The sequence below is a fragment of the Clytia hemisphaerica genome, unplaced genomic scaffold (genome assembly GCF_902728285.1).
Source record: "Clytia hemisphaerica strain Z4C2 unplaced genomic scaffold, Clytia hemisphaerica genome assembly, whole genome shotgun sequence".
Lineage (NCBI taxonomy): Eukaryota > Metazoa > Cnidaria > Hydrozoa > Leptothecata > Clytiidae > Clytia > Clytia hemisphaerica.
The window spans coordinates 558524-572950 of NW_027104561.1; the positions used below are offsets into that span (position 1 = coordinate 558524).

General features: G+C 35.2%; 2 protein-coding genes across 2 annotated transcripts; both read left to right on the plus strand.

Annotated features, from left to right (window-relative positions):
- Positions 1–3011: 3011 nt before the first annotated feature.
- On the plus strand, positions 3012–5592 carry LOC136823210 (fibroblast growth factor 18-like). Its single transcript, XM_067079383.1, has 5 exons — positions 3012–3178; positions 3352–3385; positions 4239–4410; positions 4686–4792; positions 5178–5592. The coding sequence occupies exons 1-5, from the start codon at positions 3108–3110 to the stop codon at positions 5385–5387; spliced, it is 594 nt and encodes a 197-aa protein (XP_066935484.1). The 5' UTR covers positions 3012–3107; the 3' UTR covers positions 5388–5592.
- A 5080-nt stretch (positions 5593–10672) lies between these two features.
- LOC136823290 (uncharacterized) lies at positions 10673–14353 on the plus strand. The gene is made up of 4 exons (XM_067079470.1): positions 10673–11064; positions 11607–11649; positions 12023–12493; positions 12748–14353. The coding sequence occupies exons 1-4, from the start codon at positions 10756–10758 to the stop codon at positions 13257–13259; spliced, it is 1335 nt and encodes a 444-aa protein (XP_066935571.1). The 5' UTR covers positions 10673–10755; the 3' UTR covers positions 13260–14353.
- The last annotated feature ends 74 nt before the right edge of the window (positions 14354–14427 follow it).

Consider the following 14427-nt stretch of genomic DNA (forward strand, 5'->3'; position numbering starts at 1 on the left):
ACTAAGATTGACTATTATATATTTTAGGGACAACTTTGGCCCTTGTGATTAAGAATGACTACATAGTGGACATAGTGCCAGAGTTGTGGAATTAAGCCAGGTCGTGGTATTTGTTTACAGTATAGTGCGTTCACCTAGTAAACTCATGAATGAGTACCACACGCAAGCATACTTGCTATACGTGAATATAAAAGAGGTTGGTTCAAGGTTGTTGAAACTCACAGAAAAACAAACAAGCCTACACGAGAGTCAGAGAGGGAGATATGCTATGCGAAAAAGATACTTTTGAGAGACCACATTTTGACGTCATTATGTTCGAGTTCATTACGCAGTAACCAAAGCGCACTTTTTTGTTGAGGGGGATTAGCTTTGAGTACTTTCCTTTGCTTCCAGAACTTCTACAACTTCCACTTGAAGCGCAAAACAAACTAGTCTGAGATATTTGGCTCGTTCGACAAATCATTAAAGAGTATCAAAGAAAAAACTCAGGGCTGGAGAGTTGTTTCTATTCCAAAGGAACTCGGGTCACTTTCAATTTTACTCAGCCTGTTTTAAAAACGAAGCGAAGGACGAAGCAATGTTATGCTCCAAACTCTGGTATTGTTGGTGTTAGATTTCTTTGAAGCGTGAGAACAAAGGTGATACAAGATTGACCTATATCACTTCTTGTGCAATATTTCTCAAATTATAGATAATACAAGAAGTAAATTTCACTAAATGGTAACAAAAATGTAATTTAAATCACCAAACAAGTTAGGTTCAATATACTCCAAATCTCTAATTTGAGCCAGTGACTTTAAGCGTCTTTCAATCTCGATCTGCTTATATTTGCAGAATATTGCGAACACTTGATGTGTTAATGCGTGCAAAAAATAACGTTTTTAGAAATTGGATTGGGTGTAAAACGTTGGATATTTGAGCTATCAAGGAATTAGGGTTGGACATTAAAAGGGTGTCATGAAAGTCGATATTCATTTTGAATTTCGGTGGGACGATTAAACTAGAGGCACATTAAACTTGATGTGGGTCTTTCGCGACAGAAAACAATCGGGCTTATTTCTTAAACGTCTAAGCCAAGCTAGAATTATCTCAAGCTTGATGAAAAGCTATCATTTTTATCTTCAAAATAAGTCAGAGATATGCCTCAAGCCCTCAGACTAAAGCAGAAATAGAAAGTCTGTGTTATTTTATCAAAAGATGCATATAAAATATTTCTCATTGACGGATTAAGATACTTGACAGAGGGCGAGCGACAAAATCTACCAAAAAATCCATTATTGAAATGATAAGGTATCGTAACTATTCAAATTCCTCAAATAATTCAACTGATATTCATCTGAAGACATTGCAATGTAAGAACAACCCTCTTTTTCTGCACCAATCGTACAATTAGAGCAAAAAAAATGATCTTTAGTTTAGTTGCTTCCCGGTTGACTCATGAAAGTATTTTGCTACAAAATGAATCTAAAAAAAGGTCTAACAGCACTTTTCCCTTAAAAATTACCATCCTTTTCTGAATTATTTTTTCCTGGTTCTGTTAATGATTCATGGCCTGAAGACCAAAAGATTGGAAACAAGTGTAATTCAACAAACTGCTGGTACGTGTCTCCCTATAGCAGTACGTGATCACGTCCAAAAAGTAGAAACAATATTTGTAAAAGTGTAAAGTTGAGAAAAATCACTGTCTAAAAACGCTATCCTCGATTTGTTACTAAATATTTCGAATACCGAAACCAATCAAAAGAAATCCTGGAAACTAGAAAATAAGAATATTCTCAGCCACAGGTGGCTATTGAAGGGAAATTGAAAGATGAATACAACTCCCCTTGAAAACCCGGTGACGAGCTCCTTATACCAAATATGCATGGATGAGCAAAAGGAAAATCAAAAATGGCGGAGTAGTGATGAGAGAGTTGAGTAAGACGAGATGACAGATTTTATGACGAAACCAGAGAGAGAGAGTTTGATCTGCTTTTGATCTCTGGAGCGGAAATCAAGGTAAAAGCAAAGCGCGATTGATATAGTTTCTCTGTGGACAGATACCTGACGTCAGATCTTATTTGTCCCGTCAGATTAAGCCCGCCTTATTATGCATGACTTTTAATTACTGTTAAAATCTTTATTTTTTAAGAAACTGAATTAATATCAAGTGAGCACCACTCCCTTTTAAAGCAGACCGGGTATCTCCCGTTCAGGCATTGCGTGATTATTATGAAGTCTCTATTTCCATCATTTCTGCTCCCTGCTGTTCATCAACGACTTTTGTTACTTTTGTAGCGAGCACTTGAAAATATGAAACGAGTCGAGAAAGAGGCAACCGAGCAGTTTTTTTCTTTCATTCATACATTGTGATACGAAGTCGGTCAAAAGAAAAAAAGAGAATAGAGGAGAAAAAATTAATTCACCGAACCAAGTGACCGAGAGCCGTAGATTTCTTTATACGTCTATTGTCGACTATTGCTGAGCTAAAGGGGAGGTTGTCAAACAGTGCTTTATCAAAGGACCATTAAACTCTGTGGTGAGATACAAATTATAAGCATACGTCGTTCGAGTGTGATCTACACGCACAGCTAAACGTAAAGTGATGCAATGATAATCAGAAACTGTCAATCAGTATTAAGAACAGAAAAACATGGTAACGTTTTTCTTTTAAGAAGAATTGGTTAGTTACATGGAGTGAGGGGTTGCGACGCCCAAAAGTTGACCGTAGAACAGACTTTCAATAAAGGAGAAATGCGCTTTAACTATTCAAGAAACATCACGAAAAGTTGAATAAAGTAAGATAATATGCAAACTAGTATAATAAGGCATAGGTATGGGATGTTCTTATATAAAAAATGTTTTTGATAACAAAATGAGACATAGAAAACACTATCCAACGAGTGTCAGCATCATAAAAAATAAAAACAAACCGAGAGATAACGAGAATTAATTTATTTCCTGCCGAGAACGAGATGGCCTATAAATACTTTGATCGAGTGAACCATCAAATCATTTACAATCAGTGTCTATTAAATTGAGTTGTAATACACACGTGCACTCAAACGACAACTACCAGACCGAATTTATTTTTGAGATTATTTTTAAAGAATTATATTATTAACAATATGACTTGCATCATGGAAATTAGTGGAAGATTTTTATTGACCATTTTCTTGATTTTGGTTGCTGTTCAATCGTAAGTGATTTGAGGTTTTTTGTTGGAAAGATAATTTAGAGATGAAATTTTTGAAAGTTTTTGTTGAATAATTTTTTTTGTCAATTGATCACAAAATAGTAATTAAGAAGAATAATTTTAAAAATCTTTCATGCAATTTCTTAAGATTTTTGTCTTTTTTTTTTCATTAACAGATTGGCATTGTGCAGACCAAGTAACAAACCAGCGGTAAGTAGTTTACAATTTAAAAATTTCTCATGAAAGCATAGCTTGATGATGACTTATGCTTGGTACAACCGCACACTAGACAGGCGACCAAATCTCCACTTACTTGACTGCAAGTTCAAGTGGCCTGTCTACATATCAAAACATTAGAAATGACTTTAGTACCAACCCACCTCTTCTGTTTTAATATCTATTTGATGAGATGGTTGACACAAGCAAGTTGCAATATATTTATTATGAGTCCATTTCTGTTATGAGAGACAATCCAATCGCATTTTTGTGATCAATCTTACAAGATAAGACAATGTCTAACAGTTTTGTGTTTTTAAGATGGAATTAAGTTAGTTTAATACCAACTTCAATTTTTTCAAAAAAAGTAAAACAAACCAATTAGCCAGTGTTCGACTAATTAAGAAAAACTTTCAATACCGGGAAGTCAAGAAAATTCTTTGTGTCGAGTAAAAAAAGGAAGAGGAAAAATTTGAGGATTTTCATGTCTCAAGATCTTTCGAGAATCAAGAAAAAATTTATCAAACCAAAAAGAAAACCATGGGAAGAATTTTTAAGACAATCCCCAACAGGGAAATACAGAAAATTTAACGAAACATGAAAAAGTAGGGTGACTACTACTAAACTGTCATAGTAACAACAAAACATTTCGCCTTATTTTTTGATTTGGCAATGGAAAGGACAAGAAGGAATATCAAACGACAAACCTTCGGAAACCACACACAAGCAATTCTCATACTGCTTGTACAAGCTCAATGTTTTCATATCAAACAATTAAAATATACTTTCGCCATTTTGAATTCAAGAGAACATGACATTCAACTCTTTCTTTTTTTTTTTTCAACAGAAAACTCACTTATTCGGACAAGAAGATCTAATTTTGGACGATATCATGAAAAGAGGAAAACTGAACGTTTCACATCGACGCAAAATGAAATTATTTTCACCCAAAAGTAAAGCCTACCTTCAAGTCAAACAGAATAAAGTAGACGCTAAAGGAGATGCTAAGTCCAAATTTGGTAAGTAGAATCTTCCGAGTTTCAAAATCCAAATCATTCTAATAGACCTCAATTTGAAGTACTAAGGGTTAAGGATTAATCTTCTAATTTGACGTCACAACTCATTCACTGAATATAGATCAAAATTATACAATACTTCCAGCAAATCCGACAGCTTTCAAAAATAGAATGAAAAGGAGGCATCAACCTTTACTACGCCTCCACTTTCCTCTCCCCTGACATGACAAGAAGAAGAAACGATTAATAACTTTCAATTTTATTTTTTCAATCTTCAGTTGATTTAATCATTGAATCTGTCAGTTATGACGTCATTCGCATCAAAGGACAACACACGTCGAATTATATATGTTTCAACCCGAGAACGTCCAAACTCGTTGCTCAGGTAAGGAAACCATTTAGCACTTCTTTAGAAAGATTAACACTTTATGGTGTCGCCACCTTTAGGTCTGTACTGCACAGATGCTTTAGTATCAGGTCACGTGACACTTGTCACACAAATAAAGAGAGAGGGATGACGATTTCAACCAAAGACCTATTTGTTCCGCATAAATTTTGATTATTGCCTTGACTTGACCTCAAGTAAGGTCTGTCGACAAGGTGAGACTTAAACAATCGGAAGGATGAACGTGAAGGGTCCGATATTCTCACGGTTCGCGTCCTTACCTGCCTACAGATACACCTTACTTCATGTGCTTTAGTGTGGTCTTTTCTGACAGGTTAATGAGTTTGAATCATAGTCTAATCAAACTTTTAATTTTATTTTACAGGCTAATGGCAACGATATCAACTGTATCTTCAGAGAAACATTTGGCGAAAAAACAAAACGAACCATTTTTACATCAGTAATGCATAAAACCTGGCAGATCGGAATTAAGAATAACGGCAAACCACGATTGGGCGATCGTCCAAACAAAACAACCTTCCATAATAATACGTATGAATTCACACCATTGAGAGGTCGCAAGAGAAAACTTTGAGAAAATAACCAACCATTCTCATACCATGCTGTGTAGTCTTAGACAAAACAGTAACACAGGCGCCTAGTCTTCGGCAACGACAAACTGTGACGACTAACGACTATTTTGCTCGGTTCAATTTTTCTCTGCGGGCTCGGAGGAACTCGGTGACCCGAACACGTTTGTTTGGAATGAGATGATACGTTCAAAACTTTGATTTAGAAACTTTACAACAAATTTTCGACTACCTTGGCATTTATGCAGATGTGAATATATATTTTTTTGTGTACATTTTTTGATAACTAGTTTGAAGATAATTTTTTTGTTCAAGACCTTTCAACGCTTTTTATTATTTATTATATATATTTTTCTTGGTCTTGAAACAATACAGTTTTATATAAATATTATTTTTTTACCATGTACAAAGTTCGATGATTAAAAACCCAAACTTATTATTTATTATATTATTGAGAGAGAAAATGAAAAAGTTTAATTTATTATTGACATAGTTTAGTACAAAATAATTTGTGAAATATTGTTATTATTGAAGATTTTATTATGATATTTAGTTGGATAAAAAGATAATGACTTGAAGATAATTTATCAAGATATACAAAAAATGAACGTCTCGAATTATTAGTCGACTTCTTTAGGGTTTAATGACAATGTCACTTCTAGGACACTTTTAAGATACCATAGATAGGCTAACTTCTCTCAAAAGGAAATGGCATTGAACGCACTGCTCTTAATTGATGAATTGACAATAGTCAGGTAATATTGATCTTGCGTTTTGAGAAACCGATTTATAAAAAACATGGAAATTGCTGAGCTAACCAAGTGGCGTGTCCAAATGAATTGACGGAGATAATTAACAAATGACGCTTGAAAAATTTCGCGAAGAATGCAATAAGGCTTGTTTGTCTTTTATTGATTTTTCGAATCACATGATCTTGCGAAAATCACCGTATGATTCTTGGGAGAACAAAAAGTAGCGTCATTTAAAAGTGATAATGAACGCACTAATGACCCGTGGGAACTTTCGAGAAAAAGATTTAAAATCACAGTCGGGGGGTTTTCCGTTAACTTTGAAATCCCCTTGATCGTTTTCCTGGTCATTTACTTCAGGGAATTTCCATCTGTGATTCTCGAAAAAATATAAATTAATGACGATGCATCATTTTGTTCGCAGTTGGTTCAATCCGTTATTGACATGAAATTGAAATGTAAATCTGAGTTCCAAACAGCATATTGACGATAATTTACTTATACCTAGAAATCGATACAATCTACTCTCAGCGAGGTCTAACTCAGGGTCGGATACAGGAGGTAGGCTATCTTATTAATGGAGAGTAGTTAGTTTCCATATAAGGTAATACGATAAAAAAGTCTCCCTCTGTATCCAAGTCTGTAACTTTAATGTTGTCGATCAAATTGTTACATCATGTCAACCCAGGAAGAGCCTACAACCTTATAAGGAAATTTTAAATTATTTTGTTTATTCATTAAGTGATTTCAGGTAATTACAAGTAATTAAAGAATCAGATGGACCCAATTTTCGTTATTTAATAGCAATGTTCCGTCAGTCCATCCGTTCATTTCCCGAGGCATCCATTTTGTAATAGAATTACTCCCTTTTTCCGATTTCATTTTACCACACCTCTGTGAAGGGAAAGCAGAAGACTTTCGAGACAAAACATAGATATTGAAGTTATATCATTGATAAAACTAATCAGAATTTCTCAATGATCTTGTAGTAATGAGGAACAGATTATATGTTATTGAAGTGTTGACAAAATGGATCACCAAAGTTAAGTTTCATTGACAGAGAGTTCCCAAGAAATCGAGTAATTGCTGGCAAAGGAGAGACATACGTCTGACTTTAACAAACCACATTGGTACGGTCGGGGGTACGGCTTACATGCTTTTCTTTAAGTAAATGTCTGCCCTTGGTCATACTTGCATGCTTAAGATTGTGTAGCCTTAGAGTTAAGTTTATACTGCTGTTGCCAAGCAGTGTACACAACATAAACAGTAAGTATATGCAAAATGTCTGACTTGGGGTGGTCATTAAGCGTCTGCCAAAAAACACCATTACTCTTCGTGTTGGCCAAAAATATTGAGGAGAGACCAGGATGTTTATGAAGGTTGCGGATAGCTTTCAAATGCCACACAACACAGCTTGTGCCGCCATATTGAATCGAGGAAAATCAAGAAAGAAAAAAGACACACAGAGGAGAAAGTTGACAACAATAGATATAAGAGGAAGGGGGTGGAAAGACCTCATTATGAAACGTATGAAAAAGAATGACAAAGACGTCATTGTTGGATCATCAAGTCACACCGCTCTACTTTTCTAAAAATGAAAAGCCAAGGAAGGAATTCTGTTTACATATCATAATCAACGACTGAATTAATTACAATTTTTCAGACAATCATTCCTTATTGCGTTTTCTGTGGAAAGTTTACAAAAAGAAGAAGTAGAAAGATCATGGAAAATCAGGATTCCAACGAGGAAGGAAGATAAGAAAATTATTCGAAAATAAATCAGCCCACGAAACTTCCTATCCAATGACAAATCAGCCTTTAAATAATTTGATTGACAAGAAGTTCAAGATCGTGAAAATTTAAAACAAATTTAAAGAGCTGTTGATGGCTCAGACAATCAATATCTAAGAGCCATTATTCGATTTATAGGGAGAGACAAATCCATAAAAATCTCTCGCAAAAGACAAAATTGTCAATGTGTTGTAGAAAGATTCGCTAAAAATGGATAACTATCAGGCACGTACAGGATGAAGAATTATCACTCAACCATTCATATTTCTCTTGGAGCACAGAAATAGAAATATACTTGATATTGGTTTAAAAGAAGAATGCCAAGAGAGATTGAAGAACGATTATGTAAACGATGGAAGGATATGAAAGAACTTTCTGTCTAGTACCTCCTTCTTCGATCACCACCTGATCATTGCCTGTGTTTGAGACTTGATATGTATCGATTTCTAATTGCAAAAGGGTCAGTATGACTCAATGACTTGACACACAATGAACTTGTAAATATAGGTGTCAGCAAGACAGCAATGGCCAACTTAACCAATTGCCTAATTGTATGCATATGCCATGGGTTACTGGTACGACTGCCTAAAATCTCCAATAAACTAAACATAAGAGTAATGGAGCAGACATGGATAATTTGTCTAAATAACCTTGGGTTGTGACACACAATCCCCACACAATATAGCACATATTGAATAGAACATATTTAGACCCAAATAAAACGGGATATATAAATATACAGATCACTTGTTTTGAAAGATGTCTTCAAAAAACGTGGCAACACATCAAAAGAAAGATGTGCCAAGAGAAAACATCATCAAAACAAAACCAAGGAATGCGGATATCCCGAAAAAGACTTTCTCTTTTTAATGAAGGAAAATCACTCCACTAATTAACCAATCAATCAAATTGAAAACCAAATACAGTCGGCTTTTTCGTAACAAAAATATACCGACTTGCTCAAGGTGAAGTTTGATGGTAACTAAGGTTCAACAACAAAAATATTGAATATGGGCTAAGATTTACGTTCATTGGCGGTCTGGGTATAAGGCTGCATGGCCTTTTCAACAGATTTGATACATAATAAAGAAGTAATTCCTTTTCAGGAAGTGAGGAAAGCTTTCAATAAAATTTATTTCATGCTACAGGTGTGACCCTGTTGCTACCCACCGCAGTTTATTTCGAAGTTGATGAAAAACAGATTAAAACATTTTTTGATGCAATTTCATGACATGGCAAAAACAACAAACATAGGAAAGAAAAACAGCAAACGTAGTAATGAGATTGAAGAACTAACTTCCTGGAATCCGTCATATCAGGAAGCGGTGAAGAAAGTCAAGTTATAAGAAACTGCCTAAGGATCACATTAAAATCTATCAAAACTGTATACGTGAGCAAATGAGAAGTTGAAGGCAATAGTTAAATGTTTATTTCCAAATCACCAACAAGACGTAAGAGAATCAACTTCAGCATTAGATAGCATTATTGAATTTCTCCGTGCTTCCAAATTTAGAAATGTCTTGATTTCATAAAGAAACAAACGTAAAGACAATTGATAAAACTCGTTAAAACCGAGAAAACTCGTCGGTACTCCCCCGAACTATTCGATGATTGTTTTTTTAGAAACGAGTTTTGCAAAACCGTCCAACTAACATAGCTGAGAGATAAGCCTTCGACTTCTGCAGCAAAATCAAACATAGTGCAAAAGCATGATTTGTTTGAAATCAGGACAATTTTAAGCTAACATTTATCAACACAAATCTGACCCTGCTAACCTTCAAAAGGTTTAAAAGGAAAACAGAGAACTTTTTAACAAACTATCATTTTTGGCAAAGCGTCCAAAACTAATGTTTCAAATGATAATAGCCGAAAGCTGAGAACAGATATAAAACCAGCATGAATCAAGCTCACACTAAGGTGCTCCAACGCGCAAAAGAAGTTTTATATTACAACACAAGGCACATAGCTCAGGAATACTAAAGTAGACCATGGCTAATTAAGAAAACCAAGTGTGCCAGTAACCTACAAAGGTTTCCAAAGGAGTTTTTTCCTGGGAAAATTGCACTGTAAATTTAATACTCCATGGGTTAAGAAAATCGAAGTTAACAAGAATTGTCAATAAAACTACAGACCAGATTCTATTGGGAAAGTTTTGAACTTATTAGAGAATCTTTTTAGAGCTGCATACTTCCAGTCGGAACCTTTGAGCAACGGTTCAACCTTAGAAACATTGTTTTTAAAGGCCTTCTGCTTCGTTCTTACAGTGAAAGTTAATGCCTAACCTTTAAACAAACACACACGTGGCTACGCCTCAAAAGGCGGCACAATCGACCAAAAATTTAACATTTCCCTACCGTAAAGGGGCTCTAGAGACTTCCCTCCGACTTTTCAATCTCGTACCCATAGCCACTCACACCACTTCTTATTTTAATACTGGACGTGATACAATCGTGAGTGTTATCAGAATCATAAAAATGCAAACTAAGGGACTGGGTTCGAGTTCCCCTAACAGAGACTTTTCACTCTTATTGTCATGGCAACAACGACAAATCTTACATTTGGAAAATAGTTTAGTCAAAATGTTTATTTAGGTTGTGAAACAGGCTCTGATTACCCAGAATGTTATTACATTTATGATATCAATATGTCACAAAATCAAAACCCTCAATTTTGAATAGGATGAATATGAATGGCTTTGATGATTTGGATATTTTTAATTCAGTTTTTACAATTTTCAATAAATAAGAAATAAATTAGAGAAGAGTATCAAACATAATATGAAGAAGGAAGGAGAAACATAAGTTTCGAAAGATCATGAAACAGTGTTTAAAAAATGAAGTTTGGAGTGAAGAGTTTTATTATCGCATGGTTAGTAGCTTTAGTTCAAGCAAGTTACAAACCCAAAGAAGCGAAATTTCTTGAACCAAAAGAACATAAGAAGGTTGCTGGTAAAGAGTTTCTTCATTTGAAAGGTTTGAGTGAGGTACAATGTGTTGGTCATTGCACATTAACTGATGATTGCCATTCGGTGAACCACCATGGTGGTGACCAGATCTGCCTGGTGATTGATGAACCATTGGAAGGTGTTGGAGATTCTCATTTGGTCGATGCTCGTGGATGGAGATATTTCAAGAAAAGCAAGGTGATGTATATTGTTGTTGAACAGAGAAGAGAGAAGCGGACCCTCCGATATAATCGGACCGGGTCCTATCCCGGGATAGTTTCCTACCCCTAGAGAGGGAAATCACAGCGCTTACCAGACATTGTACTCTGTGCTCGCGACACATCAGAGCCGTGCTGTATCGATGATGATACTCGCACAGTACGAGAGAACCTTGATGTTGTTGAAGATCATTTAATAAATTTGCTTGATATTCGACTGTGCGTCGTATCATTGCCGTAAGGCACGAGTTATACAGTACTTCTACAGTCCTTTCCTTTTTTGATTCCGACATTTTGAAATAATTCCAACAAAAGCAAGGTGAATTATTCGTATCCCCATTATAATCAAGTCAGATAGAACTTGGCTCAATTCGAATGAAGTTACGGGATGATAGAGTGCTTCAAGGAAATCATATTTTACACAGGTCTACATTAAATAATCAGGGCAGTTAGTCTCTATATACAATAAGACCTGTTTGACAAGGCTTTTTTTTATTAGGATATTCCTCTTTCGATTTTTAGGTGAATCAAACTCCAAGAAGAAAGGAGTTCGAAATGCTTGATCGTAAGTAAAAGAATTTAATTTTTTTAATTCAAAAAATTCTAGCTTCGGCCAAAAATTTTGTTTCCGGTAATGTAGGTGACGAAAAAAGTATAAAATATTTTTTGAACTAGGTTAGATTCTTGCAAGTGATTTAATAACCTAATTAATTCGCAACTTTTTTCATAACGCTAGAAAATGTCACATATTAAAGAAATATAAAAGTATCTTTAGTAAAAAGGTTTCGCAGGGAACGGGTGAAGACGAAAAAAGTTCACCCGGTCGCTTTCCTGAAAAAATGTTATTTTTTGGTCTATTGGCTATTTAAACAGTTCTTCTGTTCCATTTTGTGGCTTGAATTATGTGGAAATATACTGAATGCTTGCTTTTACCATAGCCATCAAACCATCAACTAACATGATTAACGTTGTGCCAATACAAGGTTCCTCATGGGAAATCTCACTCGAAGCTATCATCTATAGCCGTATTGATGGCCTTCAAAATGACATCATTACATGGACTACGGGAGAACCTAAGGATCTTGGCTCACGGTTACCTCTCATAACTGTCGGTAAAGCTGCCGATAAAATCTTCATGATGGTGCACAGTTCAGTACACAGAAACTACAATTTTCAATTCGAATATCACAAATGGTACAAATTTGAAGTCAGACAAGCTGCAGTTGGGATGAACAAAATTTTAATCACTTTCTATGTCGATGGTAAGGAAAGAAAGCGATTGGTACAACCAAGAGGTGCATTTTTCACTGATGTCAAATGCTTTGTGGGAGGTCCATTTATTGAGCGTACGGTAGTCAATGGGTTAATCCGAAACTTGAAATTCATACAAAGCCGGGAAAAATTGACAGGTATTATTTTTTTTAACAAAAGTTAGCTGTATCTAACCTGAAAAATATACAATCCTTGAAATAATTATTTTTCCCCCTCATCTTCGGTGTTGATAGGGAGTAAATGGAAGTTGCACGATTCCTCCCTCACATTGAAAGTTGGGGAGGGCGACTCAGCAATGGGAAATCGGACAGTAGTTCTGTCCTCCATAGTAGATTCATAGTATCATCAGTTTAATTCCTTCACTTTCATCTGACATACGGTTTTTATTCAGGGTTCGCACCAAATCTCGGACATTTGATCGAAACTCTGAATGTTTGGCCGAAAGAATGGTTCGTGCACCTCAACCTGACAATCCACGCAACCGGCACACGAGAAGCACCTACAAATTCACAAAGCAATGTTCATGAGAATGTCCTACAATTTACAACTGGTGCAAACAATGGTTTTTACGAATCCAGGATTCCAGCAATATATATAGATTCAAATCTTCAGGATATCCAAACTCACGTTTATACGCGAACCAGTCAGCGAGAACTCCGCGAAAAGATCTTCGAGGTGATTTACCAACTTGGGCGGTCGTACAACATCTCAATCGAACACCGGCATGTGACTGGAAACCAGTTCCAATACCATATTAAGGTAAATGAAAACGAGATCAAATATGACGACTTTCAAACAGAAGATATGTACAATGTCAAAGTATACGCAAGTAACCCATGGCACAGAGTGAGCAACGCAACAATACATTTCCTGGAGTATGGACCTTTGTCCCAACTTAACTAATCGAACAATAATCGAATTCGATTTCTAATTAAATCAATTAAATTCAATCGAAAAATAAACAAATCTATTGGAATTGGATAAGTTTAAAAATTCGAAAGAAAAATTGAGTTTGACATTAAAAGTAAGAATAGAAAAAATGGTTTACTTCAGATGAAAAAAGAAACATTTTGCATTGTTTTTGCAAGATCAGCACACAGCCCCGTGTTGTATACACATTGACTTTAATAAAATCTTTTTATGGCGTTCGAAAATCAAACACATTTTAATTGAATGCTTATCGCATTTTATCGAAAAGTTATCAAAAAATAACAACGTATAATATGAACAACATACACCATGAATTAGCGGTACTATCTCTGTTTTCTCAAAGGACGTCTTTATCACTCGGTGATGAATAGGTTGATTGGCAATTGAGATTGAGATCTTTCGATTTCTTCAATTTATTTTGATATCGACTCATCAATAACAATAAAGAAAAATGAACAAGCTATCATTTGAACGAAAAAAAAAATCAATTCTCAATTCTTACCCACTTTTCACTTGTTAGTAAATAACATTTTGAGCACCAATCTAAAAAAAGAAAATTATATCGATTTGTAAATTAATTATTAATGAGGAGTGGTTAATGAATATTTATGAAGGAGAGTATTTATTTTCATACATTCAGCAAGGGATAAAAATGAAAACAACTCCTCATGACACAAATTTTTAACCCCTAAATGGGCTTTTCCAGAAAAAAGTTTTACCCCTCCCCCTGTTGAGGATATTAATTTTTCGAAGTATCGAACCCCCTGGATATCCTACTTTATTAGTAAAGACTAATCACTCTTAAAAATATGCTCAACCCCCCCTGGATATCCTCTCTTAAAAAGATGCTTACCCTGAATATCGTATTTTTTACTTGAAAAGACACTTTACCCCTGGATATCCCTCCCTTGTAGATATCTAACCCCCTGGATATCCGATATCCTCAACAGGGGGCACGGACTATTTCTGGAAAAGCCCAATCCAAGGGTGGTGAAATTATATCAGTATCAACAACTGTAAATATCCAAGATTAATACATAAAAGAACATTCATGTTATAGAATTCAAGCAATTGTGAATAAATAATTCTTACTGTAAAACCACTTGGTAGTGAAGTCTCTTAGAGAAGAAGTTCATCCAAA